Here is a 26,188-nt window from a genome sequence, read left to right as displayed (position 1 = left end):
TTCCTGCCGTAACATCTCCATGCACCCAGGGGGGCTCAACACCCTCTTGCTAGGGGGCGGCCCCCTTCCTGAAAGTGGCGGATGCATCCCCTCTGCGCCCAGGCACAAGCACGCACACAGCGGGCAGGACGAGGAGCTTTGCCCACTGCCCTAAATGCCTCCCTCCTCCCTGAAGGAAATGAGGAGCACTTCAGGGTGTCCTCCTCCACCCTTGTGAAAAATACAGAGAAGCCAATTTTAGGGTGGGGGGAGGAGAAGAAAGAGGTCCTCCTGCCAGCTACGACCCAATGCAGAGCTGGGTCCCCCTCCTCTCAGAAGTCTCTGACAGGGGAGATGGCAGAGAGGAAGCCCAGGGCCAACAGACAAAACTGCAGTGCCTGACCCAGGGGCGGCCTTCCCTGTGCCCCCAAACACCCCAGTGCCTCACGAAAGGAGGACGCGCTACATTACCAGCCAGGAGAAGGGAAGAGAAAGGCAAACGTTAAAGCAAAGCAGACCCAAGTCAGAACAGGGCTGACCCAGGCCCTCCCTCCTCCTCCTCCTCCTTTGGCTACTTCTCACTCCACCGCTGGAGGGGGGCTCCTGGGTCAGCCCTGTTCTGACTTGGGCCTGCTTTGCCTTTGGGCCTGGGCAGAACTCATGCCCAGCCAGGCTCCAGTGATCTGCTTTGCAACCCTCCAGCTGCTCCGTCTCAAACGCAACCCAGGTTCACCTTGATCCCCTGCCTTTTTGTCCAGGGGGGCTCCAAGGGGGAGCCCCCAGCACCAAGGGGAGTGTGGCTACTTACCGGAGCCCCGCTGGACGCTGTTCCGGGACGAGGAGCGGAAAAGGAAGCTGGTGGGCTTCTGCATGAAGCTGGGCTCACGGGAGGATGGGTAGGCTGCAGCTGTAGAGTTCTGTGGCTGAGAAGGGTCTGCAGAGGAGGAGGGGAAGGGAGGCTGGAGTGGGGGATTCTCTCTGGGTAGAGTGGAGGACAGCGGCTGCGAGGGGCCCAGAGAAACAGCCAGCCAGCTCCCGGCCTTGCCCAGAGACACCCCCCCCACCCAACCAGCACCTCTTCTTGGCCCAATCCTGCCACTCACTGACACCCCCTCTGCTTGCCCCTTCGGCCGGCTGCCCCCCTCCTCCCTCCTGTGCAAGTCGGAGGGAAAAGGGCCCCTGCACCTGTCCCTGTCAGCCTCTTTGCCAGGATGCACTGAGCGCGGGCGCTCTCTTACGGGACCCTCCTGCGGCAGCTTCCCTGCCAGGCCCTGTGTTGGACTTACCCCCATGGTGCAGGGCTTGTCTGGGGGAACCAGCCAGCTGCTCAGCTCCCTGCAAGAGACCCAGGGAGATGTGGCAATTTCTCTGTGCCAGAAATGCAGGACTTGTGGGGAGGAGGCGGTTTGAATGAGGGCAGGCGATGCAAGCAGCCAGCGGCCTGCTCTCAAACACACGCCGGACCAGAGGGCACCGAAAAGCGCACGCAAGGCCCTGCGTGCCAGGCTCTCCCTCACTCGGTGGTCTTACCTGGCTGCTGCGATGCTTCAGCTGGGAGAGGCTGCTGCAGTTCTCGGCCAGGCCACTGCTGGGAGGGGGGGGGGGAAGAAGCCACAATCAAGACCCAAGTGGCACCGCCCAGGCAGTTAACAAAGCAAGAACCAGTTGCAATCACAGGACACAACAAAACCCTCCAGCAGCAAGAGCCGAACAGTCCAGCCAGGCCTGCCCAGTCAATGTATCCTCTACCAACATCCTTTGTATTAAGACCATTTTACAAGCCTTCCTGAAAGCGGAGCGTAAAGGTGCCCGTCTCCACCTCCAGCAATCCATTCACCCCTTGCCTCTTCCCGAGCTGAACCGCCACCCTGGGCAGTGTCTTGCGGCGGCTGCCTTTCAAGAATTCCTTCTTGCCGGCGTCTTAATGGATTTAGCCCTCTGCTCTTCGTCTTCCCTTCCTGCCAGCACCCCATTCCTCTTGCATTTGTTTTGCCAGAGCCTGCACTCTTCCTTGTTCACCTTCTTTGGGCAAGACTTCCACTTTTCAAGCAAGTGGCCTTGCCCTTTATGGTTTTCTTGACTTTCTTCATTAACCACGCTAGCATCTTCCTAGATTTGGTGGTACCCTTCCTGCTCGGCAGTTTGAATCCTGAGCTTGTGCCCTGCCTTCCTTCCACTGGCTACATGACCAGCTGCCCCCAAGGCACAGGCCTGCGTGGTTACTCCTCCGGTCTTCCCCAACCATCAATCTCAGCCTCTGGATTTTGAATGCCAGGGGTTCTGGGAGGATGGCAGGCGTGACGTTTTCTTTTTTTTAAAAAAAGGAGTGAAACCGAGGACTCCCAACAGGATCCGGGAAGGGGGGGGGGCAATGGGAACTGGATGGAGGAGATCTGTATTCGTTCTGCCCCCGGCAGGTACCGTGTGGCCCCTTCACCCTCAGCTGCAGTTCCTCCTACCCATAACATGAGGAATGGAAGGCAACCCACACCTTGCAGGGTGGCTGGAAGGATGGAAAGGGCGAAGACTGTGCAGCTCTCGGCCCCATACACAGGCAGCAGCAGAAGCAGCAACGTGCCGTGTTAAACTCTGGGTCAGGGGGCCGTCCCGAGAAAGCAGGGGCGTCACGACAGGGGAGGCACGAGGCTGCCTCCAAAGGACTCTCTTTGCCCTTCGGATGCCCGTGCCAAGGGGAACAGGAACGCTGGGAAGTGCGCATCCCCCATCCCAAGAGCACGGCACTCCTTGGAAGAACAACAAGGCAACTTGTGGGATCCAAAAGTGCTCGGCAGCAGAACGGTCTCTAGTGGTTACTGGGCAGAGCCAGACAAGCACCACGCTTGCCGAGAAGGGCACCCAGCTAAAATCAAGGTGCTGGAGGCTGCCTCGACCCCAAGCCACCCGCTCCAGCCGCTAGGCGGCTTTCACTGGCTGGGAAGGTGCTACTCTGCTTTCAGCCCTCCCCCACAGAGAACGCCCCAAGGGAAACAGGGAATGGCTCCCCCCTTCTACCTGTCCCGCTTCTCTCGTCCCTGACTCCACGGGGTCCGTGGCTGCTGCTGCTGCTGCAGCTGCTGCTGGCGCTCCCTCTCCTGCCACAGCTGCAAGATCTCGGGGCGGCGGCGCTCCTCTCCAGACGGCTCCGGCCTGGACAAGCTAGCTCCACTGCAGGCCCTGCATGCATCCCAGAGGGAGAGCAACAGGCTCAACACGCCTGCCTGGACCTAACGCCACCAAGCAGGAAGCAGGCAAGCCAGAAAGGAGCCCGCAGGACTCGGCACAGCAGGGCCCCGTAGCCAGCCCAGGGGGAGGGCGGGCCACAACCCAGCAGGGCCAGGAGGAAAAGCTCTCCCAGCGGGGGCAGCTTCCCCTACTGCTGAGGCCCAGCACCCAGGGACAAGGACCAGCTGCTAGGAGGAGATCTGGGGAGCAAAGGTGCCCCCGCAGAGACTCAGCAGTCCATAAAGAAGGCCTTTCGGGCACCTCAGAGGCCTTCTGGAAGGCCTCCTTTCCTCCCTCCCTCCGGCAGCCCACCACAGTGAAGGCCACTAGGGGGCGCTGCGCACCTGCCGCTCTGGCCCTGCTCTGCAGCACCTGCTTTCTGGAGGCCGCTCCTTCCAGGCTTCTGCAGCTCCTAAGAGAGAGGCGGAGTCAGGCCGCGGAAGGAGGGGGGGGGCGCCTGGCCCCTCCATATTTATTCAAAGGCCTCCTGCCCAAACAGCCAGCCAGCCACCTTCCGGGGCCGTCCCCTGGCACCCAGCCCTGGGACTTGGAAGCCCCTCCCAGACGACTCTGCAGCCCAGCCCAGCCCAGCCCAGCCCAGCCCAGCCCAGCCCAGCCCAGCCCAGCCCAGCGGCCACTGTTCCCCAGGAGCTCTCCATGCCACTGGGATGCCCCGCCCCAGCACGACCCGCCCTTCTGAACCTGCTGGGCTGGTCCGGCAGCTGGGAGCAACAAGGCCCCAGGAGACCGGGCAGCCCCAAACACTGTGCCCAGCAGGCCGCCCGCCAGTTTGCCCACAGCCGCTCTTTTCACCTCCTCCTCCTCCTCCTCGCCGTTGACGCTGCTGTCAATATAGTCGATCTGTTCCCAATCGTGGGCATCAGCTGCAGAGAGGAGGGGTGCAATGCCCAGTGAGGACTCCAGCCCCGGACAGCTCTCGCCCAGTCCTGCCAACCCGGCCCGCCAGGTCTGCCACTCACCTGCCCCCCCGCTGCACTTCTCTTTCAGCTGCCGGGGGTCCCGGGCAAGCTCCGCGATGCGGAAGGAGAGGTCCGAGAACTCGTCCGCTGACTGACGGGCAGAGAAAAGAGGAAGGAAGAACTTGGAGAGGACATTTCCTACAGCTGGGCTGGAACCCAGAAGGGTGCCCTCAGGGCCGAGCTACAGGGGGATCAGGGTCACCCCGCCCCGCCCCGAAGGGCCACGTTACTCCCACAGCTGACGTATGGGGAACCTGTACCTCATTTCCTGACCACCGCTTGCTTCCACTGTCAACACTGTTGAAGCCGGAGTCAAGGCCACCGTAGTGCCGCACAGGGTAGAATTCCTCCAGGACACTGGGAAGACAGCACAGCAGAGCTGTTGAGGGCAGAACCCGCCCCCGCCCCTGCCTCCCCCCACACACCCGTTCCTCCTGCTGCTGAGACCCAACCCCACCCCTCTCAGAGAGGGAGGGCATCCCCAGGGCAGCCTCTCCCGCCCGTCACACTGCCCCCAAACTGGCCCAGACTCGGTGACACAGTAGGCCACTCTTTTCCCGGAGGGGGTGAGGGGGTGGGTGGCATCCCCAGGCCCAGGCAAACTCCTTACCCAGTGGGGCAGCTTCCTCGGGCGAATTCCCCCAGGTCCAGCCTGGCCCTGCTGCAGGCCTCGAGGTGGAGGTACTTGAAGAGGTGGACTTTGCCTTTCAAGCAAACCTGCAGGAGATGGACGACGTCACCCACTGGCAGGCGCCCCCCGCAAAAGGGTGGGGCCAGCTGGGTGGCGCCAGCGTCTGAAGCTCCCCTTCTGGAAGGTGAGGAGGAGCCTGGGGGATGTCCCTCTGGGCCCCTCCCCAGAACCCCGGGTGACGCTCTCCCTTCTGTGCCCCCCGGCGGGAAGACAGCCGAGCTGGCCCAGGGGAAACCGCAAAGGCAGAGGGCAGGCTGACCTGCCCCCGGACCGCTTGCTCAACTGCCACTGCCTGACCCAGTGCCAGTCTCCCCGAGGTGCATCAGTGCGTTCAAGCACAGGGCTATAGAGACAACAGGGGCGCAGAGACACCTCCGGGCAAAGGGGAACCAGAGGCCTGGGGCCCCCTCGAGTGACCCGACGCCCTTCTCGCGCGCGGAGCTCCAGGCAGAGCTGGTGGTTCTCCTGCAAGCCCTGGTGAGAGGCGGCAAGTGGCCGTTCCCTGCCTGGGCCTGAGGAGGGAACGAGCAGGACAGAGGAGGGGGGTTTCTGGGAGAGCCACCGAAGGGATAAGGTCCGTGCACCCTGTGCCTGGTGGCAGAGGGACAGCCACGGGGCCGGTCCTGCCCTGCCTACCTGTGCCGGTGGGGACTGCAAGGGGTTGTTTTCTAGCAGGATGCACTGCAGGTGGCGCAGGCGACGGTAGCAGACAGGAATGTGTGCAACACGGTTGCAGGAGAAGTCGAGCCGCACCAGCGGGAGCTCAGCCAGTTCTGCGAAGGCAACCAAACCGAGGGAGCCGCTTGTCAGCCCAGGGGGCGGGGGGGGGGGGGGGACAGACAGGGAAGAGGGCTGCCGGCTGGACCGGGAGATTCCTCTGGCAAGGAGCAGCCCCTTGGCAACTGGAGGAAGCCTCAGCCCAGCAGAGGCCGGCGGCCCACAGGCGCACTGACCTTCAGGCAGGACGGCAATCTGGTTCCTCCGAACACTGAGGTCCCGAAGAGACTCCAGGCCCCCCATGCTCGCTGGGAGAAACTGCAGCTCGTTGCTGCCGACATCCTAGTTGTAAGCAGGAAATGCTGTGGGTGAGGGAAGCTCCTGCCCTTTGGCTGAGGCTACTCCAATCTTTCTGCACGCTAAGCCCCCCCCCCAACGGAGGAAGGAGAGAGACTCTGCGGCTGTCTGAGCAGATGGACGCAGGCCGAGGGGAGGCAGGGCAGCGATGCTGATGCTGGAGCCAATGCCCACAGCCCAAGAAGCCCGGCCAGGAGGGCAGCAGGCCCCGGGAAAGGCAGGGCAGGGACTCCCCTGTGCGCAGGACTTGAGCTTTGCCAAGCTCAACAGTTTTAGCCAGGCTGAACCAAAGGAGAGAAGTGGCGGGGGGGACTGCCTGTGGGATTTGCTCCCCCCCACCCAACTCTCCGACCCCTGCCTGGCTCACCAGTTGGCGGAGGCTGCGGAGGGCGCCAATATCGTCAGGCAGGCTGGCCACCTTGTTATTGCTGGCGATGAGGACCTTCAGGGGCAAGCGGCAAAGACAGGCAGGCAGAGCGGTGAGCTGGTTTCGGCTGGGGGTGGAAGAGAGCCAGAGCTTGCTGAGGTGGTATCACACACACACACACACACGGGAGAGGAGCCCAGAGGAGGCTGGCACAGCAGGGAGGGAACGCCAGCCCTCCTCCCTCCCCGCCCAAATCGCAGAGCTTGGCCTCCCTCCCGCCACATGTCACCTGACGTTCAGGTAGGTGAGGGCTTGGAGGTTGGCGATGGCTGGGGGGATGCTGCGTAGGCAGTTGTGGTACAAACACAGCCCTTCCAAGGACATCAGGTGGCAAGCGGCTTCGGGCACCTCCGCAAAACGGTTCCGAGACAGGTCTGCAGGGCGAGCGAGAGAGAGACAGGCGAGTGATCTCTTGCAGCACTTCTGGAGGAAGCCCGACCCGCAACCAAGACCGTTTCCTTTCTGCACAAGCCCCACTGACAGGCCGGGGAAGGTCTAAGCACAACCAAGAGGTAGCAAACAGCACGTGGTAGTGGTGAGAGAGTACCAGCCTAGAGCTGGGGGTTCACATTCCCACTCTGCCGTGAAGTTCACTGGGTAATGTGGGGTGTCAGTGTCTAAGTCGCAGCCACAAACGGATCTCTGTTGAACTGAATGGCCATCCCATTCCCAGGGGCCACACAGACCAACCAGCACGGCAGAGAGAGAGAGAGAGAGAGAGACAGACCGACCCCCTGTCTGGGGACACCCAGCTCAAGAACTCTGTCCGAGGAGGAGGCTTGGAAGAACACCCACAGGTTCCGCCTGTGGCCCCAGCCTTCTAGCTCACGACGCAAGCTCTTCCAACACATGTGGGCGCGAAGAACACGTTGGCCAGAGCCTGAGGAGTATTGCAGCGCAGTGCTTACAGTGGACCGCTTCGTGTGGACTGGCAAGAGCCACGTACAAACCCCTAGTTGGCCATGAAGCTCACCAGCTGAGCACAGGCCAGTCAATCTCCACCAGGTTTGCCTCACAGATTTGGTGTCAGGTTAAAACAGGGACAGAAAACAGTGTACCCCATCCTGAATGGAGTAAGAGTTAGGAAGTCATCAAGGAGCAGTTTTGATGAGAGACTGTGGGGAGGAAGAAAACACAGGCCCACCTCTTCTTTGGAGTCCCCACTTGCAGGCGCCATTCATTGTTATCACCTCATGCAGCTATTGGGGGGGGAGGAGCTGCATATGGGGACCCCAGCTCCTAATAGCATCAGCTATACCACCTAAAGCATTTCTTCCCGTTTAATATATGCCATCACGCACCCTTCTGCTCTCTACTCTGGGCAAACAGATCAGTCCTTATGCAGCACAATAAAAAGGCACACACGTGACATCGAAAATTGAAACATTCTGAAACCAGCAGAAGAACATTTTATATTTTTCTGGATATACCGTTGTAGTCGCTGTTATCTTACAAAATCTTCAAAGGGTGAATTCAGCATGAACACGTGGAATCAGAATTCACAAAGAAATCCAACACGCTCTCTGCTCCCAGGGCTTGCTTCCCTCCCTCCCTCTCACCGCTAACAGCTCACTGCAATCGCTCACTCTTCAGACACAAGAACGGCTCTCCTTACCACGTTATCATCATCATGCTGTTCACTCTTTACAGAAGTTGCATTTCTTCCCTTATACTTCAGGCTGCCTTGATGAGACGCCCTTTATCCAACCTTGCGACACTCTTTCCCTGTCCCTGTGGAAGAGATGCTGGAACCTTTGGCCCCTCATCACTCACTGTGCCTACCAGCTGCACGGGACCCAAACGGACGCACAGCTGGCACAGCTGGGCGCTTTACGAGAGGGGGCTCTCTGGTATGGCTCCTCCTCTTTCTCCCCTCCCTTCTGGGATCTGGGTTATTAAAACTGCACTGCAAAAAGGTTTTCCACGCTACTGGCGTCTGATAAAGTCAGCTCTAACTCACGGAAGCTGGAATAATTTCTGATAGTCTTAAAGGTGCCGCTGGACTTCTGTTTCAGGTCATGACTGTGGAGACAAAACTTACCATTTTGCCTTGCAGCACCACAAGGAGTGGGTGTTGGGAGAGCTCTGTGCCCGGAGCAGAAGCACGAGGGAGTCAGGAAACGGGGGTGGGTAGGGTGGGGGTGCGCTCTCAGCACACTGCTGGCCCCGTTTCCAGGAACCAACTGGAATCCGTTTTTCCACACAGCAAAAGGGGTCTAGAGAAGTATCACATTGTCATACAGCGGGTTTCTTTGCTTGCTTCTTTCATTATGGGATAACTTTTTTGCAATACTGCTATCATGTGAACGAATGCTGCTTCAAGGTACTCTGATGCCTCAGGTGGGAAATCTAGCCAGTCTCCCCACCCACCACCACCCGTGCGCGCGCACACAAATCAACATGGGCCATGATCCAGTGGGAGCGGCGCTCTTGGAACAATGCCTGGCCGCTTCAATGGGACTCGGGCAAGTGTATCTCCTGTTAGACCGTGCCTCCAGAGGTCAGATCTGTCCTCCTCCAGCTATGCAAACTGAGAAGGGGCTGTGAGCACAAAGTCAAAAGGGGGACGGCCATTCCAGCCACACACCCCGTTTCCAAAGGGGCTTTCAGTTCTTCGGCTGAAGGGCAGTCTAGAGATATGCTAAATATATACATGCCCAGTACATGCAGCACCACAGAGTGAGTCAGTCTGGGGCAATCTTGAAGGATGGACTTCAAAGCCAACACTTGGGCAGGAATTTGCCATTCCTTGGGTTTTCCAGGGAAGGCAGAAAAGATGAGCTGCGGCAAACTGCAGCATGAGAAGCCACGGCTGATGGTGCCTGGCGCCTACTTGGAGGGGGCTTGGGAAGGTGAGCCAGAGGCGGAGGGGCCGGGCTCCTGAGCGTCCCAGGCTTCCTTCCCTTCCAGCTCACTCACTGCGCAGCGGGAGAAGCTGCAGCTAGACGTTTTCCGTGTGGGAACTACTAATTCCAGCCCAAAATACCTCCTGAGGTTGAGGAGGTCTTAGTGCCCTTGCTCCCCTGATGGGGTGTCTCTCACTGTAGATCTTTCAATAAAATGCAGGCATACACATCCCAAAACTGCTTTCTGAACGCCAGCCCCACAAGAGGCACCTAAGAACCAGCCAGCTGGAAATTCCAGAGCAGGTAACCCAGTTTGGTGTGGTGGTTAAGAGCGCGGGACTCTAATCTGGAGAGCCGGGTTAGATTCCCCGCTCCTCCACTTGAAGCCAGCTGGGTGACCTTGGGGCAGTCACAGCTCTGTCAGAGCTCTCTCAGCCCCACCCACCTCACAGGGTGTTTTGTTGTGGGGAGAATAATGACATACTTTGTAAACCGCTCTGAGTGGGTGTGAAGTCATCCTGAAAGGCGGTATATAAATTGAATGTTATTATTGTTATTGTTAGGCTTTAAAATAGGCCCTGAAGGAGGAAAAGAAGACGGGAGGCACAGGCTAAGCATCACAGAGACCCCCCCCCCCGGCTTGTTCAGAAGAAGAGGAAGAGACTGGTCAGCCCTTCCCCACACACAGGCCTAGAACCAGGGAGCACAACGCAGGATGACGCAAACAGGGATCCTTTCCACGCGGCCTTGCCAACCTTAGTGCCCCACCAGGTCGCCGCAGCAGACGCGCCTTTGGTCTGGCAGGTGCTGGGGCGCAACCTAAAGCAGGGGGCTGACAGAGGAAAGCGGCAATCCGCAGCCTGAAGGCTTTGCTGTACTGACGGCAGCAGCTGTACCCAAAGACTGGGAAGCCACCAAGAAACAGAAGAGATGCCTGGGGTGGAAGTGAAGGGACGACACTGTGCCAGGCACTGCATGGCAACGCTAGGTGCCCCCAGTGCAACTCAAGGCTGCTCCAAGCTACGCTCCCCATCCACAACCACAGGAACTGAGGGCAGTCTTTTCTGGGGGGTGGGGCAGGATTCAGCTGCCTGGCAGATGGTGGAACGGAGCCAGGTTGCCTTCCCTCCTGGCCCCCAAGATCACAACAGTGCCTGAACGGCTGGCCCATGTGACCTTCCTTGGAGACAGAGGCCAACTGTGTGCAACAAGACCGCCAGCCATATGATCCAGGGAGGACAGCGCACGGCTTCTCAGGAGCACTTTTGCTCTTCAGGCCAGCCTGATGAGAGCCCAAGGAGAGAGAAGAGCAGCAAGCAGCTAGCAAGACACACAGTCACAACCCAAAAGCAAGGCGGCAGCTGGACGGACGCTTCTCTTCAGGCAACCCCTCTCCAACTCAGCCAGGGTCTGCCGGGTTTAGATGTGCTTAAGGAGGCATGCAGTGGCTCAAGCCGAGTCCGACGACATCCACAAACCGAGTCCCTCTCCACCCACACTAAGTACAACGCCAGGGTCCCATTTGCAGAAGGGGACTCGGTCCCCTGGAGGTGCCTTCGAGCATCACCCAGCTCTGCCACCCATGCGAGCACCACTCCCATTTCAAGGATCAGTACTGAAAGGAACACCCACTCACCACAAAATGCGGCGGGGTTCTGTGCACACAAATCCCCGTCCTCCTCGTTCAAGCAACGGAGTAACATAAGCTCCACCAGAGCCATTTGCACACAAGCACGTCTCAGTTTCTGACCTCCAGGCGTTCTGAATCCCTTTCCTTTCTCAGCTTCCAGACACCAGAGGAGCCCTTCAGGCCGCCCACCACAACCGCACCTGTCCTTTTTTGCAAAATTCTGTTGGTAGAGCCTGCAATCCCTACAGCACACATGACTGCCGTTTTGAGCCCCCACCCCCCACCCCCCACCCCCGGCAGGAGGAAAAGGGCAGCATTTCCAAGCAATGTGCCCCTGCGAATGCAAAGGGCAAAAACAGAGCCACTCGTGCCCTGCAAGGAAAACAGAAAGACACGTCAGCAGGCTCAGGGCAAAACGGGTTTGCCCCCCCCATCCCAGACACTGCAGTTTTGCAGGTGTGGGACGTTGGGGGGAGCACCTACGTCGCGTTACCTTAAGACCTTTCCCCTGCCTTTCCTTCAGCAAGCTCAGCACAGTACGTGGGGCTCTTCCCGCTTTTATCCTCACAAGGAGACTGTGAGGGCCAAACTAGACGTGAAGGTGTCCACCAGGAGCCCGTCACCATTTTGAAACAAGGGGGGGGGGTGATCCTGACTGGGCCCACAGCAGGGCGCTCTTCTCCCCCCCCCCCACGTCTCAAGTGCCAAAACAGTCAGGGGGGAGGGGGCAGCAGCTCTTTTGCACTTGACAGATAAGGTGGGGAGGGAACGAACCCCTCAGCCTGCTGTGCTGAGGGCCTGACCCCTTGTGGCATTTGAAAATTACTTTAAAAGGCTCCTCGTCGTGGCCACATCCAGTTTGGCTCTGAGGCAGTGAGGCTGAGTGAGTGAGTGACTGGGGGGGGGCACAGCTCAACGGAAAGCAGGAGCTGCACCCCCTGAACAGGGCAGGCGGCAGGCGATGCAGAAGGCCACTGCCAGTCAGGGGAGGGAGGCAGACCACGGAGGAAAGCCCTTGGCCCAAACCACGCCTGGTTCCATACAGACAGAGATAGAAGTACCTGTATGTTTTAAAGTTGCCTATTTGAATATACAAGTGTGTGGTACTAATGTGCTGAACAACACTGTTGCTGTTTTCAAGCATATTTTTGCATTTTAGTCTGATGGTTAAATCATATACTGGCATCTGACTGTATTACGTTTAATTTACCTCTCTGGTTACCCTTCTTGTGCAAGGTTGTGGGTTCTTTCTCTCCTTTTTTTGGTCGTCAGCATGGAAACTCCATTTGGTACAGAGGCTGGTTACCACCAGGAGCTAGGTGGAGCACGCGTTTCACCCCAGCTCTGCAGTCGTTCCTGCAGCTGCCCGTCCGTTACCCAGCTCAATTCAAATTTCTGGTTATCATCTACAAAGCGCCTGGATGCAGAGACCAGCTTTCTCGATCCACTGAGCAGCGCCTTCGGAAGGTGCCCCCGGACAACAGGCAGCTCAGCAACGGCCTGCTCAGGAGCCTCCTCCGTCTGGAAGGGCCTGCCGGAGGATGCAAGGGATGGGCCCCCGCAGCCCTGCCGTGCCAGAGCAGGTGCAAAACAGGAGAGCTCAGGAGCGCAGTGGCAGGAAGGGGGCGGAGCCACAGCCAAATGGAGCAGTCCAGGAGGGCCTCTCCCAAATGGAAGGGGAGTGCAGCCTCTTGCAGTGGAGAGCCGGGTTGGATCCCCCGCTCCTCCTCTTGAAGCCGGCTGGGTGACCTTGGGGCAGTCACAGCTCTCTCAGAGCTCTCTCAGCCCCACCCGCCCACCTCACAGGGTGTTTTGTTGTGGGGATAACAACGGCATACTTTGTAAACTGCTCTGAGTGAGTGTTAAAAGTCATCTTGAAGGGCAGTCTGTAAATCGAATGTTATTATCATTATATTATCTTGCTTTTACTGCATGGTCTTCTATGATTGTAATGCACTTTCTATATTGTTTATGGCACAGTTTATCACACCTTAAGGCATTTGGTTTTCTAAATTCTATGATTTTCATCCTAAGCTGTGTCCTCTTATCCCATGGCGACTAAGCTTACTTCGTGGTTTCTGGTGAAGGACCCTGTCGAACATCTTCATAGTCTGCTTCCTTGGTTTCCAAAGTGACAGCGCAGTTCACGATGAATTGCACGCTAAGGTGCAGCAGGCAACCGTATTTCCCTGCACGGCAAACTGTGCTCCAGCTGGCCCCTCCCAAATGAGACCTGTCAGGTTCCCTTCAACATCATTCCCAGAAACACTGATGTGAGCAGACCAGCTCCAGCGACCCCCCCAGAGGAGGTCCCCAAGAGCAGTATGCCCCAGGGAGCAAGCAGCACTGGCCTCCCTCTGCAGCTGGCAGAGATCCAGTGGGAGGGGCAGGCACCGCGCCGCGCAGGTAACCCCCCCCCCACCTCTGCCTCCGGGCAGGCCCAAACCATTAGAACAAAGGAGAGTTTCAGAAAGAGGTTTCGGTCCTAACTGCTCAGGGAAAGGAAGGAGGAAAGTCTGCCCCTCTCTCAGAGGGCTTCCTGCCAGGCCTCTCGTCGGGGCTTCCTTCCTTCCTTCCACTCCTTCTTCAGAAACACAGGAGAGGGAGAGGGAGAGAGAGAGAGAGGGCTACGTGAGACAGCTGTTCTTCCCTGCCTGTGTACTGCGCCTGACCTCACTGGCTTCTTTTCCAGGTCCCGGGATTGCTCCAAGAACCCGCACGGTGTGTGTGTGTGTGTGTGTGTCCAGTTCGTATGAGTTCTTAGATGCAGGGATGCCAAGACGTGGCTTCAGGACTTGGGACTCCTCTAGGCCTCTCTGGAAGCCCACAGCTTTGCATGGGGCACTTGTGAAATCAGGACTTTCCACGGCCCCTGGCATAAAAGGGAGCACAGAGGGCAGCAGTTGCAAGGAGAAAATGGAGAGGGGTCCACGATGCTACAAGCTGCTTTGGGTCTCCAATGGGGAGAAAAGAAGGGAATCAAAATCTAAATGCTCGTGGAGTCTCAACAAAATCAGGCAAAATTCTGTCCCTTGCCTTCTCACTTTGCAGTGCAAGTTCTGCTTCGAGCAGCTGCCATCTCCTGGGGATTCCACAATTTCCCCTGGTCCCACCCGCGTGGCTTGGAATTCTCTTTGCAGCCAGGAGGGCTACAAACCTGATTTAAAAAGAAGATATTTCCAGCATGCTGACATCAGCACATTTTATTTATTTAAAACATTTGTATGCTGCTTTTCTACCCAAATAGGGTGCCCAAGGAAGCAAGCAAGCATTAAAACAAAATTAAAACAACATTTTAAACTATTTAAAATTAAAATATTTAAAACAGCATAACAGCTCAATTGAAAAAATGCATGCAAGCACGCACCAAGAACAGGGGAGCAGGGGCTATCACAATTATTGGGGGTGTGCCAAACAAAACAGACACGTCTTCAGCAGCTGATGGAAAACAACAGAGGGGGGCAGGCGAATCTCCCTGGGGAGGGAGTTCCAATGTTTGGGTGCCACGACTGAGAAGGCCCTTTCTCAGGCTGCCCCCCGTCCAGCCCCAGAAGCAGGGCCTCCAGAGACGGCTGGGGGGGATGGGCAGGTTTATGTGCAAAATGGAGGTCCTTAAGGATGCTGCCCTAAGCCCCACAGGACTTTAAGTAACCTTGAATTGGGCCCACAAGCAAACTGGCAGCCAGTGTAGATGGAACAAGACCAGAGTGACGTGGTCCCTAGGACCCAATCCAGTCAGCATTCTGCATCAACTGTAGCTTCTAGGCAATCTTCAAGGGCAGCCCCCCCCATATACAGCACACTGCAGTAATCTAATCTAGATGTTACCAGGGCAGGTACAAGATCTTTCCTACCCAGGAGGGGCCATAAGCTGGCTCACCCACCAAAACGGGCGCTAGGCATGCCTGCCAATTGCTGCCAATTGTTTATCCAGCAAGAGGCTTGGGTCCAGCAGCACCCCCAAGCTATGAACCTGCTCCTTAAGACAGAGTGCAGCACCATCTAGAACAGCAATAACCAGTTTCCTAGGTCAAACCCTCCCGCCCCCGCCCCACCAGAAGCATCTGTCTTGTTGGGATTAAGTTTCAACTTGTTAGCCCTCCTCACCCACTTCAAAACTGCCTCCGGTCACCTGTTCACAGTTCTCACAGCCTCCCTGGGATCTGCTGATAGTGTAAGAGAGAGCTGAGCTGAGAGCCAGTTTGGTGTAGCGGATAAGAGCACGGGACTCTAATCTGGAGAGCCAGGTTTGATTCCCCACTCCTCCACTTGAAGCCAGCCGGGTGACCTCGGGCTAGTAGTCAGGGCTCTCGGAGCTCTCTCAGCCCCACCCACCTCACAGTGTGTTTTGTTGTGGGGATAATAATGACATGCTTTGTAAACCGCTCTGAATGGGTGTTAAGTCATCCTGAAGGGCGGGATATAAATCGAATGTTGTTGTTGTTGTTGTTGTTGTTATCATCTACATATTGGTGGCAGGCAACTTAGCCTCTCCCAGGGGCTTTGCATGGATGTTGAAAACTTTGGGGCATCTCCAAGGTCAGAAGCCAAGGGGCAGAGCAGCAGCCCTCCAGCACCACCCTCTGAAGCCCACCCTCAGTGCCAGTCTGGAACCAGCGCAGATTGAACACGGCCTCCCTGCCCCATTTGTGAAAGGGGATCCATAAGGATACCATGACTGTTACCAAAAGCTGCTGAGAGATGCAGAAGAATTAACCTGGTTGCACTCTCGGTCCATCTCCTGGTGCAGGTCATATGCCAACCGGGGTGGACCAAGGCTGCTTCAGTCCCCGAACCAGGCCAGAACAGATCCAAAGAGGCACTTCATTCAGGAATCCCCAGAGCTGGCCAGCCACCACTCATTCAGTCCCCTGCCTCAAGACTGCTACATTTGAGGCCGGAAGGTGGTTATTCCAGTCACCTGGGATAACCTAGAGCAGGTTCCTTTAAGAGTGGGGGCACCACTGCCCACGCCCAGGCAGGAGCAACCACCCCCCTCTCTCAGGGAGGCATTTACCGCCTCCTGGACACAGCAGATTTAAGTGTGTGTGTGGGCCCCCCCCCAAGGGTCGTACAAGCAGGTGGGAGGACTCAAACGTCTAAGGCCGCCCAAGCTGAAAGGTACCCCACAAACTGGACAAACTGGTGTTTTGCAAGGACTGACTACACAACGTAACTAGAATTATTTGATATTAGATCTACAGAGAAAAACTCATAAAAGCTCCCACTTGCCACTCCCCGCAACAGGAAGAGGAATCGGCTCTGCAGTTGTTGCTGCTGAGCAGGTTCTCCCAGGGCCGAGAGCCTCCCTGGACGCTGCCAGGCCAGGCGCCTCAGAAGCAGGCTGCAGGCAAGCCGACCCCTGGCAGACCTGCGTGGGGTGCAGCGGCCTGCCCAAAGACAGCAGACAGCTGCCCCTGCCCCACCAGAACCAAGACCGCAGAGGAGCAGGGCGGGAGAAAAGCAAAACCACCCCCAGACTGGGGAGGGGGCAGCTCCAGACCCCTGGCTAAAAATAATTCTTTTAAAAACCCAGATGTTTCCTTTCTTGGATAAAAAGAAGGGGTTTTCCAGCCGTAATTGCTGGCTGGCTGGCTGCACATTCCAGCTGTCAGCAGATGCAGGTGGAAATGTTTGGTGGAAGCCAGAAGCGTACTTTGCTCCAGAGGGAGCTGCAGCACTGATCCCGCTAAAAGGGACACATTAGACCAATAGTTACTGGGGCGGGGGGGGGGGGCACGGGGGTAGGAGAGGCAGAATGGGAAGTCCTCTCCTGCTCAGACAGCCGAGACTGGCAATGCCACAGCTCCTGCCCGGCAGCTTTTGGTCAGCAGAAAACATTCATGGGGGCGCCTGAGGCTCCGTGTGGGTGGTCAGCTCTTCCACCGGTGCACGAGGTCTGAACAAGCCCGGTCACCCACCAGCGCTCATGAGAGGTGTCGGCAGGGCAGGGCAGCACGGAAGGCAGCACAAGGAACAGCGGGAGCAGTGAAGTTCACTGCCAACGGCCAAAGGCCATTACACCCTTAACCGAAGAAATCATACTTCAAATGCTATTATTAACAAAAAGCAAGTGAGAGACAATAAAAGCTGATTAAAAGAGTGGCATTAACATTTCCAAGCCCTGTAAGTACGCCAAATTAAATGTCAAGCAAAGCTTTTGCATGGACTTTCTTAGTGATTGCTGTACAGTTATACTGAGTGAGTGACGTACCGATCCACATCTGATAAAAGATAAATTATTTCTCCACACTGAATGTGGATGTAAGAAAGCCAAGATATCCATGGGGGTGTGGGTTCTAGGTTCCTAACAAAGGGGACAGAACAAGATGTGACTGAGGTGGCCTTCCAGTTCTCGGTCAGCACAACTACTGGGCAAAAAAGTATTTGCGTTCGACCTCACACGTCTGTTGGCACTGCTTGAAAATGGAAGGCGTCAAAGGAATTCTGGGTTTGTCAGAGGTGGCCCTGGACAGACTGGAAGCTCTGATGTGATCCCTCTCATTCGATCTAAACTGTCTGGGGAATACAGAGCTGGATGTGATAGGCCCGCCTAACACAGTGCTGAAACTGAACACCCAATCCCAAACTTTAATTAAACAACAACAACAACATTCACTTTATATACTGCCCTTCAGGACAACTCAATGCCCACTCAGAGTGGTTTACAAAGTATGTCACTGTTATCCCCATAACAATAATCCCCCTGTGAGGTGGGTGGGGCCAAGAGAGCTCCTAGAAGCTGTGACTGACCCAAGGCCCCCCAGCTGGCTTCACACGGAGGAGTGGGGGGGGGAATCAAACCCCATTCTCCAGATTAGAGTCCCGCGCTCTCATCCACTCCCCCAAAGTTTGGAGCCACCTGGGAGAACACCCTGGGACCTTTCCATGCTAGAATTAGTGCTGGTTTGTCTGGTATTCCAGTTTGTGTAAACAACCAAGAGACAACCTGGGTTGGACATCCCAAATAAGATCGTAAGAACAAGGGTGATTGGGGATTGTAGAGCTATTAAGAACATAAGGTGGTGGTGCTGGATCACACCGCGGGTCCGTCTAGCCAGGTATCCTGTCTCGCCCAGGGCCAATCGCTTGCCCTGGAGAAACAGGCAGGCAAGGCATGGAGGGACAGGCTGAGGCCTTCCTCTGGTGTTGCCGCCCAGCACTGGTAGCCAAAGGTCTGCTGCCCAGAACATAACCTGGCTTGAAGCCACGGATGCGATCGACGGCTCCTCCTCCGTCCCCCTTATGAAGTCACACGTGCGTGCAGCTGCCCCTGCCTCCACGGGCACTGAATCCCACGCAGTTTAATTACTCGTGGGGTAAAGAAGCATTTCCTTCCGTCTGTCCTGCACTTGCTGACCATCAATTCTCTTGGGTGCCCCTGAGGTTTGGTGTTATGGCTGGGGGAGAAAAAGCTCAAAATTGAAGTCTTTTGATTAGCAGAGTAGATTATTGCGCATTAGAACGTAAGAACAGGCTCCCACGTTCACCACTAGAAAAATACTTTACTGTATGTCAGGGTAAAAGGGTTGGTTTGGCGAGAAAACAAAGAATAGCTAACTGGCTGTCTACATCTGGGTAGTGAGAGTGACTTAGTACTGTACTCAGGCGGTCACGTTTCAGCACTGAGGCTGGCAATAAAATCTTTAGTGTATATACGGTTGCTAGCGGACTGCCTCCTCCCAATAAACTGGTTGCCCAATAGTGGATCCCGGATCTTCTTCATTAAGCATAAAGATCCCCAACTCGACAGCTAAGTAGTCTTATGCTAATCTGTTGACTAACTAAATAACACAACAATTTAACTCTTTCATGACTGAGCGTAGACCACTTGCTAAAATCCCAGGACTTCTACCAACTTTCTTCACCCCGCGCACCATTTTATAAACCTCCACAGTCAAAAGAGATGCGAAGAGCTCACAGGCTCCCCCCCCACCCCCCAAACTGCACAGCCTCCACAGACCCAGGTCTGACATCTCTCACAGCACCTATTCGTTTCCATGCGCTCAGAGTGCTTCCACAATAGATTATATTACAGTCTCATCTTCACTTTTACAACATGCATAAGGCATTGAGGCAGGCAACAGGGCTGATGGGGGACCAGTGCCCACGGAGATGGTGCTCAGTCTCTCAGGCGCCATCTTCCTGCGCTCTGTACATGGCCCACTGAGGGGGCTCAGCTGCAGGCAACGGGAATCAGGTGCTCCCATCATAGGCAGCCCAGCGCTGCACAAGCCCGAGAGAAGCCTGGAAAGAGGCAGCCTAGAGAAGAGGAGGCCTCTGAGTGGATCCCAGCCGGGAACACGCCACACGGGTCAAGTGACAGGCCATGGCCACGCACCCCTCCCCCACTTTCTTCTGCCTGCACCAGGAAAGCCAAGAGCAACACAAACAATTCCCTCCAGGCTGAGGGTCACCTGCGGACAGGAGCTGGCCAACTAGGCAATCCGGTTTCCTGGCAGGGGAGATTTCAGAAAGATTCCTACTCCTGCAGCCATGTCGCTGTACTAATAAGTGCGGAAATGCACCATCAGACACCCTTCCCCATAGATCAGCGCCTCTTGGTGCCTCCTCGGCAGCCGGCGCCACTCTCCCCCTGCCCTGCCCCACCCCACAACTATTGTGCCAAGACAGCAAGGTCCCCTTTCATAACTGCACCCGGGAAGCTACGCCTTGCCTGAAAGTCTGCCAGACAAAAGGGCGCTCAAGCCCAATGGCCACAACAGGAGAGGCTGGCCAGCCCCAGCCTAAGCCCTGGCCGCAGGCCCCAAGGGAAGCCAAAGCGGGGAGGGGCCAGACGCTGGGGTGGGGGTGGGGGGCTTGAGGCGGACTGGCCTGCTCCCCCGTTCTGCTCAGAGCACATTCAGGCCAGGGCTGCAGGCACCGGTACGGGCAGGGGTCAGGGAGGGCGCTTCTTTTTTATTCAGAACCCTTCAGCAGGGACTGCCATGATTAAGCCAAGACAGGAAAAAGTGTGGCGAGAGAAGGAAGGTATTCCCATGGAGCCCACAGACCACTCGCGAAGTCGCCTCTTCCTACTGGGTGAGACAGTATGTGGCAAGGGCTGTCTCCTTCCCACCCCGGAGCCACTTCTGTCCAGGCCGTACGTGGCTCACCAAGGAAAGGGCCTGCCGATGTGCCCCTTAAAGGCTGTTCCCTCCTGACCAGCAGCTCAGCCTGACAGGAGTGGCTCAGTACCCTAGACCCCCATCGGTGGGTTCCAGAAAGATGCCCCTGTTCAAGGGGATGGGCACAGCAGAGGTCTATTCCCCGCTGGGCCTTCTCTCTCGGGGGAGCCCCCCCCTGCTTTTTGACTCCCCCGCCCCCGCTTGTGCTGTTCTCTCCTCCATGGTGACACAGCTTTTACTTATTTACTTTATTTACCGCCCGGCTTTCTTGCAGAGACTCAAGGTGGATTATATAATATAAGACAGCGTAATTTGACAGACAGCATCGGACCTCCCCTAAATAACGCAGCAGGAAGAGATTACAAAAGTCAGGAAAGCCAGGCCAAAAAGCTACCAGCCGTGACCTGCCCCACAAACGGAGTGACAGAAGCCTAAGGCTGCCCGTTCTATGGCCGCCCCGTTTCCTTCACAGACAGCGCAATTCTGTTTCACACCAGCGGTGTGGGAGCCTCCCTGACCCTCTCAGGCAGGCAGAAAACCTGTGTGTCTGTGCAGGCAGCCGTAGAGCCCACCCACTTGCTGGGCAGCGCCTGCAGAAGCCAAGCTGCCATGGGAGGCGGTCCGGCAGAGATCAGGTTGTGGCCTATGAAAAGCTTGGCAAGTGATAGCCCAGACCTCCGAGTGAACCTGGTAAGTGATCGCTACTGAAGTCACTGCAGAACGAGTGTCACATGGATACCCCAACAGTAACCGAGCGGCACCATTCTGTGCCTGGTAGAGTTTCCAAGTTGGCTTCAGACCCATCTAGAGCGCACTGTAAGTCTAGTCTCAAGGCACTGCGGCATGAATCCACGGGGTCAGGCCAACCGAGTTAAGGCAGGAAGGCAGCTTCTACGCTGAATGAAGGTGGTAGCAAGTTTCTTCTGCCTGCACTAACTTGCGTCTCCATCAACAGTACTGGACAGTTCGCAACGGTCAGCTGGACCCCATCCAAGTTGGGAAGCAGTTGCAATGTTTATGAAATAAAAAGTTATTTTAAAAAAAGCTGGGAAGCAGCCTGGCCTTCAGCCTTCAACCAGCAAGACCTGCGTCTGGCCACTGCAACACAGCAGGAAGGAAGAAGAAATATGGGGCCGGCCGGGCCTGGCCAGTGACAAACTGCTCCCCGAACCTAAACGATTTCCCAGAGACCGAACAGCACGGAGGGAGGAGAGGACTGAGCGGTGGAGAATCCCCCACAGTAAGCCCCACACCGGAGGCAACTCTGGGGGCCAAACCAGGCCACTCACGCCGCCCCCGGAGATGCCGCTGCCGTTTTAGTGCGAGAGTCCCCTCACTCTTCAAACACTGTGAGGGCCCAATTCTGCCCGGGCCAGTGGTGTGGGAGGACGGACTCCTCTGTTTTCAAGACGCTAAATGCCAGCGGGACAGAAGGCAGGATCCCTCCCTGCACCGCAGTCCCAAGCAGGATTAGGCCCCCGTGGCATGTGTGAAGTGAAGGAATTCTAGCAGTCACATGATGGTGGTGCCCTGCAGCATCCCCAGGGACTCTGCAGCGTCTAGTTCGGCCCTTAGCCGATCTGCGCAGAGCGATTCCTCCCAGGCACCCCTCTTGGTCCCTAATTCTATCTCCAAAGGTCACAAGAACCTGGCACGCTCCACGGCATCAAAGGCTGCCGTTAAACCCAGGGAGGGCCACAAAGAGGCACGGCCCTTGCCTACACTGAAGCAGAGGTCATCAAGTAATCCTCTGGGACACACCCAAAACACAGCCACGCCTTCCCTTCCTGTCAGGCTGGAATGGCCACACACCAGCACCAGGTAAGGTCCCAGCAAGGGTTGGCCCGGGGGAAGAGCCTCCCTCTCTGGAGACAAGGGCAGCCAGAGAGAGGGAGAGGGAGAGGGAGACACACACACACACACACACACACACACCCCATCTGCACCAGAGGGCCCCGCTCCATCAACAAAGCCCTTGGGGATACCACGGCGTGGCCGGTGGGACTGGGAGGGGCAGGGGACGGGGCAGCCTTCCTGCTCCATGGCTGGGCCTCTGGTGCGCTCTTCAGTTCTTTCCTTCTTGCCGCCTGTGGCTAAGCTATTTTGGCAGGTGCCAAGAGTTAAGCCCAGCTGGAGCTGCCCGGGGCCACGCATTCCTTGGTGTCTGTCTCTACAGGGCTGCGTGTTTTTCCTCCTGAGACTGTTATAGTTGACATGGGGGAGATGCCGCAGCCAAACAACATGTGCTGGCCTGTGAGGAAGGAGGCAGCTGCTAGTCAGCTGAGGTTCCCTTGCCCGTTCTGAGGGAGCTGAGGGAAGGGGGGGATGTTGTCCTTGTTCAAAAGCCAAGAGGGTGTTTCCTGAAGCCTCTCAGGAGCCCCTCAGGAGCTGGGCTGAGCAGGAGGTGGTGGACCTCAGGACCGCACAATGGCGTCACTTTGGGTCAGCTGGAACAAGGGGGGAGTTTTTAAAAGTTTAAATTGCCCTCAGCGAAAATGGTCACATGGCTGGTGGCTCCACCCCGATCTCCAGACAGAGGGGAGTTTTGCCTCCGTGGAGGGCAATCTAAACCCTCCTCTGCCTGGAGATCAGGGGGCGGGGCCACCGGCCATGTGGCCATTTTCACCGAGGGGCCGGAACCCCGCTCCCCCGCGTTCCCCCTGGAAAAAAGGCCCTGGTTTTACTCCATGTATACCCCGCCTTTCTTTCTCCCCAGCGGGGACCCAAGTGGCGCGCACCAGTCTCCTCTCCATTTTTTCCTCACAACAGTCCTCTGAGGTAGGTTAGGTGGAGAGTATGTGACTGGGCCAAAGCCACCCAGAGAGCTTCCATATGGCACAGCAGGGAGTTTCTGGAGTCAGGCTTCACCCTACCCGTGTCCCCCCCCCCCCCGCCACCCACGCACGCACGCCCCATGAGTATGGTCCGCTAATTCAATTCGGCCGAAAGGGCTGCTCCGCCTCTGCCAGTTCCCACGCCTGGGCACCTGGTTTGTCTCAGCGAGCCCCCCCCCCCCTCTGCTGCTCCCTGGCTTAGACTGAGGTCGCAGGGAGATTAGGCCAAGGGAGCTCCTCACCAACAAGGCCGCTGACCTGGACCCAGAGCTGCAGAAGGGGGGCTGCGGCCCAGTCTGTGGGGAGGAAGTGAGCTGGGAGGAGGCTGCACCCGAGCCAGATGGAACTCCAGAGCACAGGCCAGCCCTTCGACGGTAGCTCCGGCTAAAGGAGACCCTCCCCCAGTATGGCTGAGGTCTGCCCGACTGGTGCTGGTGCCGGGCAAGCCCCAGGCCTCTTCCATCTCGGAACAGGACGGGCCTTTCGGGAGGTGCACACACAGGTTTCTCTGCAAAGTACTTCAGGCCAGGTGAACAACCGTGTCCCTGAGCCTGGGGCACTTCAGACTGAGTCACGGCCCCCTCGGACTCTCAGCTCCGGAGGTGCTCTGCTTCAGCCTTCGGCACACGGCCGCCGCCCCCGCCCCCCGCCCCCAAGCCCTTCACAGTGCCGAAAGGCCCAGAACCGGCAGGCTTTGCACACACCACAGGAGAGCAGCCGAGCCAGCCCCACCCCAGCCCTGGCCAATAAAGGATTTCCTATTGCCGCTTCCATCCCTTCCCCACGGCAAGAGCGCCTGGCTGACCTCCACACGGGCGGTTTCCGAAAGGCAGCCACACAACTGGCCCCGCAGCTCAAAGCTCCTTCCTAGCGTTAAAGGAGTCTGTCAGGCTCACCCATCCCCTGCTTTTAGAGACTGGCATTTGATACCTTATAAGCAATGTTATCTTATATTTGTAAATTTATTGTATATTTATGTTCTAAAAAAATAATAATAAAAAAATCAACTGGCATTTGATTTCTAGAGATCAGCTTCACATTGTGCTTCCAGAATTTGCCCAATTTTTAGGGAACAGCATAAAGTTTAACTGGGAATTTTCACCACCCCAACCAGGAGCATCAGCTTCTCCAATAGTTACCTGAGAAAGAACAATAATACAACAAATTGCCATTTATAAAATCACCAAAACCACATATTAAGACAAAATTCACCAACAACTGTTCCTTCACTCAAAAGGTCTCAGAAACAACCCAATCTTGGAAATTAAGCGCCCTGCCATCTCCCTACTTACAGGGCCACCAATTCCGGCAGTAACAGAGCGAGCTAAGGGAAGGCGCAGTGAGGAGGAGGCCATCCGAAGAGTGCACTTGGCCACGGAAGCACGCCACGCCATTAAGGGCCGCAGAGTGTGCAGCACTGATCGGAAAAGCTGGTGTGCCTTGAGCTTATCAGGCAGCCAGGGAGCAGACACACTCATCTTTCCTTTCTACTGCAACTTCTTGCTTCTTATATGAGCTTCCTCGATTCCAAGGAGAACGGCAGGGCCAACAGATGAATGATTTCCGCCCTCTTTCTCGGGGCTTCCAGAGGCATCTGACATCAGCGGTCCAGCCCTCAGCTGCAGGAGGCAGCCGCCGTAGAGGGCAACAAGTCTCTCCCCACAAACTGAAGTGGGAGGAGGGGCTGGAAGCTTCCCCGGGAGGGGCTTTGCTCAAGCGTAGCCACATCCTCCTGCTCACCCCTCTTCTCTTGGCCAGGAGTGGTCCTTTCATCCCCTCATGTCTTGAAGAGGAGCAGCAAACACACATTGCAGAAGGCAGAAGAAGGGGTCTGCGTCCCGGCCAGGCTGTACACTGGCCCTCCCCAACAAAGCACAGTGCCAAGGAACGGGCGGTGAGTTCAGAAGGGTCAGCCACCCGTCCCTCCCTGTTTTTCTAGAGAGCTAGCAGCCAAGAGGCAGAGAGAGGGAGGAGAAAGAGCACGGAAGTCTACCTCTATGCCAACATTTCTATTCTACTATACATTTCAGCTGTACCTATTAAGTTTGAAAGCAGTGGTTCTAAAACCACCACGAACACTAAATATGATGGAGAAGCTGTAAATAAGTTAAAGTAAACAAATAACAACACGTGGCAGCCACTGGATAGGATGACAGAGTTGGAAGGCGTCTTAGAGACCATCCAGTCCAACCCCTGCCCAATGCAGGAACAGCCTAAAGCATCCCTGACAAGGATTCGTCCAGCTGCTCTGCCAATGAGGGGGAACCCACCACATCCCCAGGCAGCCGAGTCCACTGCTGATCACTCTTAGCGGGAAGAGGTTCTTCCTCATGTCCGTCCAGCACCTTCCCTCCTGTAGTCTAAACCCAGTGTTTCGAGTCCTACCCTCTGCTACCCAAAGGAACAGCTCCGTTCCCTCCTCTTAGTGACTGCTTTTCAATACTGCTAGGGAGCGCTCACGTCTCCCCTCAGCCTCCTCTTCTCCAACTGAACATTCCCGGGTCCCTCGGTCTTTCCTGGCAGGGCTGGGTCTCCAGGCCCCCGATCACCCTGGCTGCTCTTCTTTGCACCTGTTCCAACTGAAGGGAGGCCTCCAGAACCGCGCACGCTACTCCAAGTGGGGCCTGACCAATGCGGTATGAAGTGGGATAAACGACACCCTGTGATTTGGATGTTACCCGTCTGTTAATACACCCCAAGATTGTATTCGCTTTTTTGCTGCAGCATCGCACTGACTACTTGTATTTAAGTTTCTGATCCACTTATATACCAAGATCTCGTTCACACACTCTGCTACCCAGAAGCGTATCCCTTATCCACTATGCATGCTTTGCATTTTTGTTACCCAGATAGGAGAACATGGCACACCCATGTTAAATCTCATCTTTTTTCAATCTGCCTACTTTCCCAGCACGTTCAGATCTTGTTGAAGTCTATCCCTGTCTTCAAAGGTGTTTGCTACTCCTCACAGTTTGGTGTCATCTGCAAATTTAATGAGTAATTCCTTCACACCCTTGTCCAGATCATTTCTAAAAATACGGAAAGGCACTGGGCACAGAACCGAGCCTTCCAATCAGACGTGATGCCACTGACAACTACTCTTTGGGTGAGGTTATCCAGCCAGTTCCCTATCTAACTAACCATCCCAGAGTTCAGTCCACAGTATACCCACCAGAACATCATGAGGAACCTTGTCAAAAGCTTTACTGAAATCCCGATAAACTACATCGACAGCATTCCTGTGATCCAGTAACCTGGAGATGAGGTTAGTCTGGCAGGACCTTTTGGGGACAAATCCACGCGGATGTGGGTATGGCGGGCAACACAACGGGGAGCGGGAGAAGAGACCCCCCCCCACACACACACAGGGGAAAGCC

The 26,188-nt window shown here is 56.4% G+C and overlaps 1 protein-coding gene across 4 annotated transcripts in view; it reads right to left on the bottom strand.

Annotated features, from left to right (window-relative positions):
- LRCH4 (leucine rich repeats and calponin homology domain containing 4) overlaps positions 1–26,188 on the bottom strand; it is a 38,938-nt gene that overhangs the window by 7,371 nt on the left and 5,379 nt on the right. Inside the window, exons 2-14 of one of the 4 annotated variants that reach the window (XM_054995133.1) lie at positions 6,603–6,747; positions 6,314–6,440; positions 5,826–5,931; positions 5,509–5,645; positions 4,792–4,898; positions 4,442–4,538; positions 4,182–4,272; positions 4,014–4,085; positions 3,546–3,615; positions 2,992–3,153; positions 1,510–1,567; positions 1,266–1,314; positions 788–913 (exon numbers count right to left, since the gene is read on the bottom strand). In XM_054995133.1, coding sequence (XP_054851108.1) covers positions 788–913; positions 1,266–1,314; positions 1,510–1,567; positions 2,992–3,153; positions 3,546–3,615; positions 4,014–4,085; positions 4,182–4,272; positions 4,442–4,538; positions 4,792–4,898; positions 5,509–5,645; positions 5,826–5,931; positions 6,314–6,440; positions 6,603–6,747 — 1,347 coding nt within the window. The remainder of the gene's footprint in view (positions 1–787; positions 914–1,265; positions 1,315–1,509; positions 1,568–2,991; positions 3,154–3,545; positions 3,616–4,013; positions 4,086–4,181; positions 4,273–4,441; positions 4,539–4,791; positions 4,899–5,508; positions 5,646–5,825; positions 5,932–6,313; positions 6,441–6,602; positions 6,748–26,188) is intronic. The other 3 variants (XM_054995131.1, XM_054995129.1, XM_054995132.1) reach the window with 3 other exon arrangements.

This window comes from Eublepharis macularius, chromosome 12 (genome assembly GCF_028583425.1).
Source record: "Eublepharis macularius isolate TG4126 chromosome 12, MPM_Emac_v1.0, whole genome shotgun sequence".
In the NCBI taxonomy this organism is placed as follows: Eukaryota; Metazoa; Chordata; class Lepidosauria; order Squamata; family Eublepharidae; genus Eublepharis; species Eublepharis macularius.
This window is presented reverse-complemented; position numbering and strand designations above follow the sequence as displayed.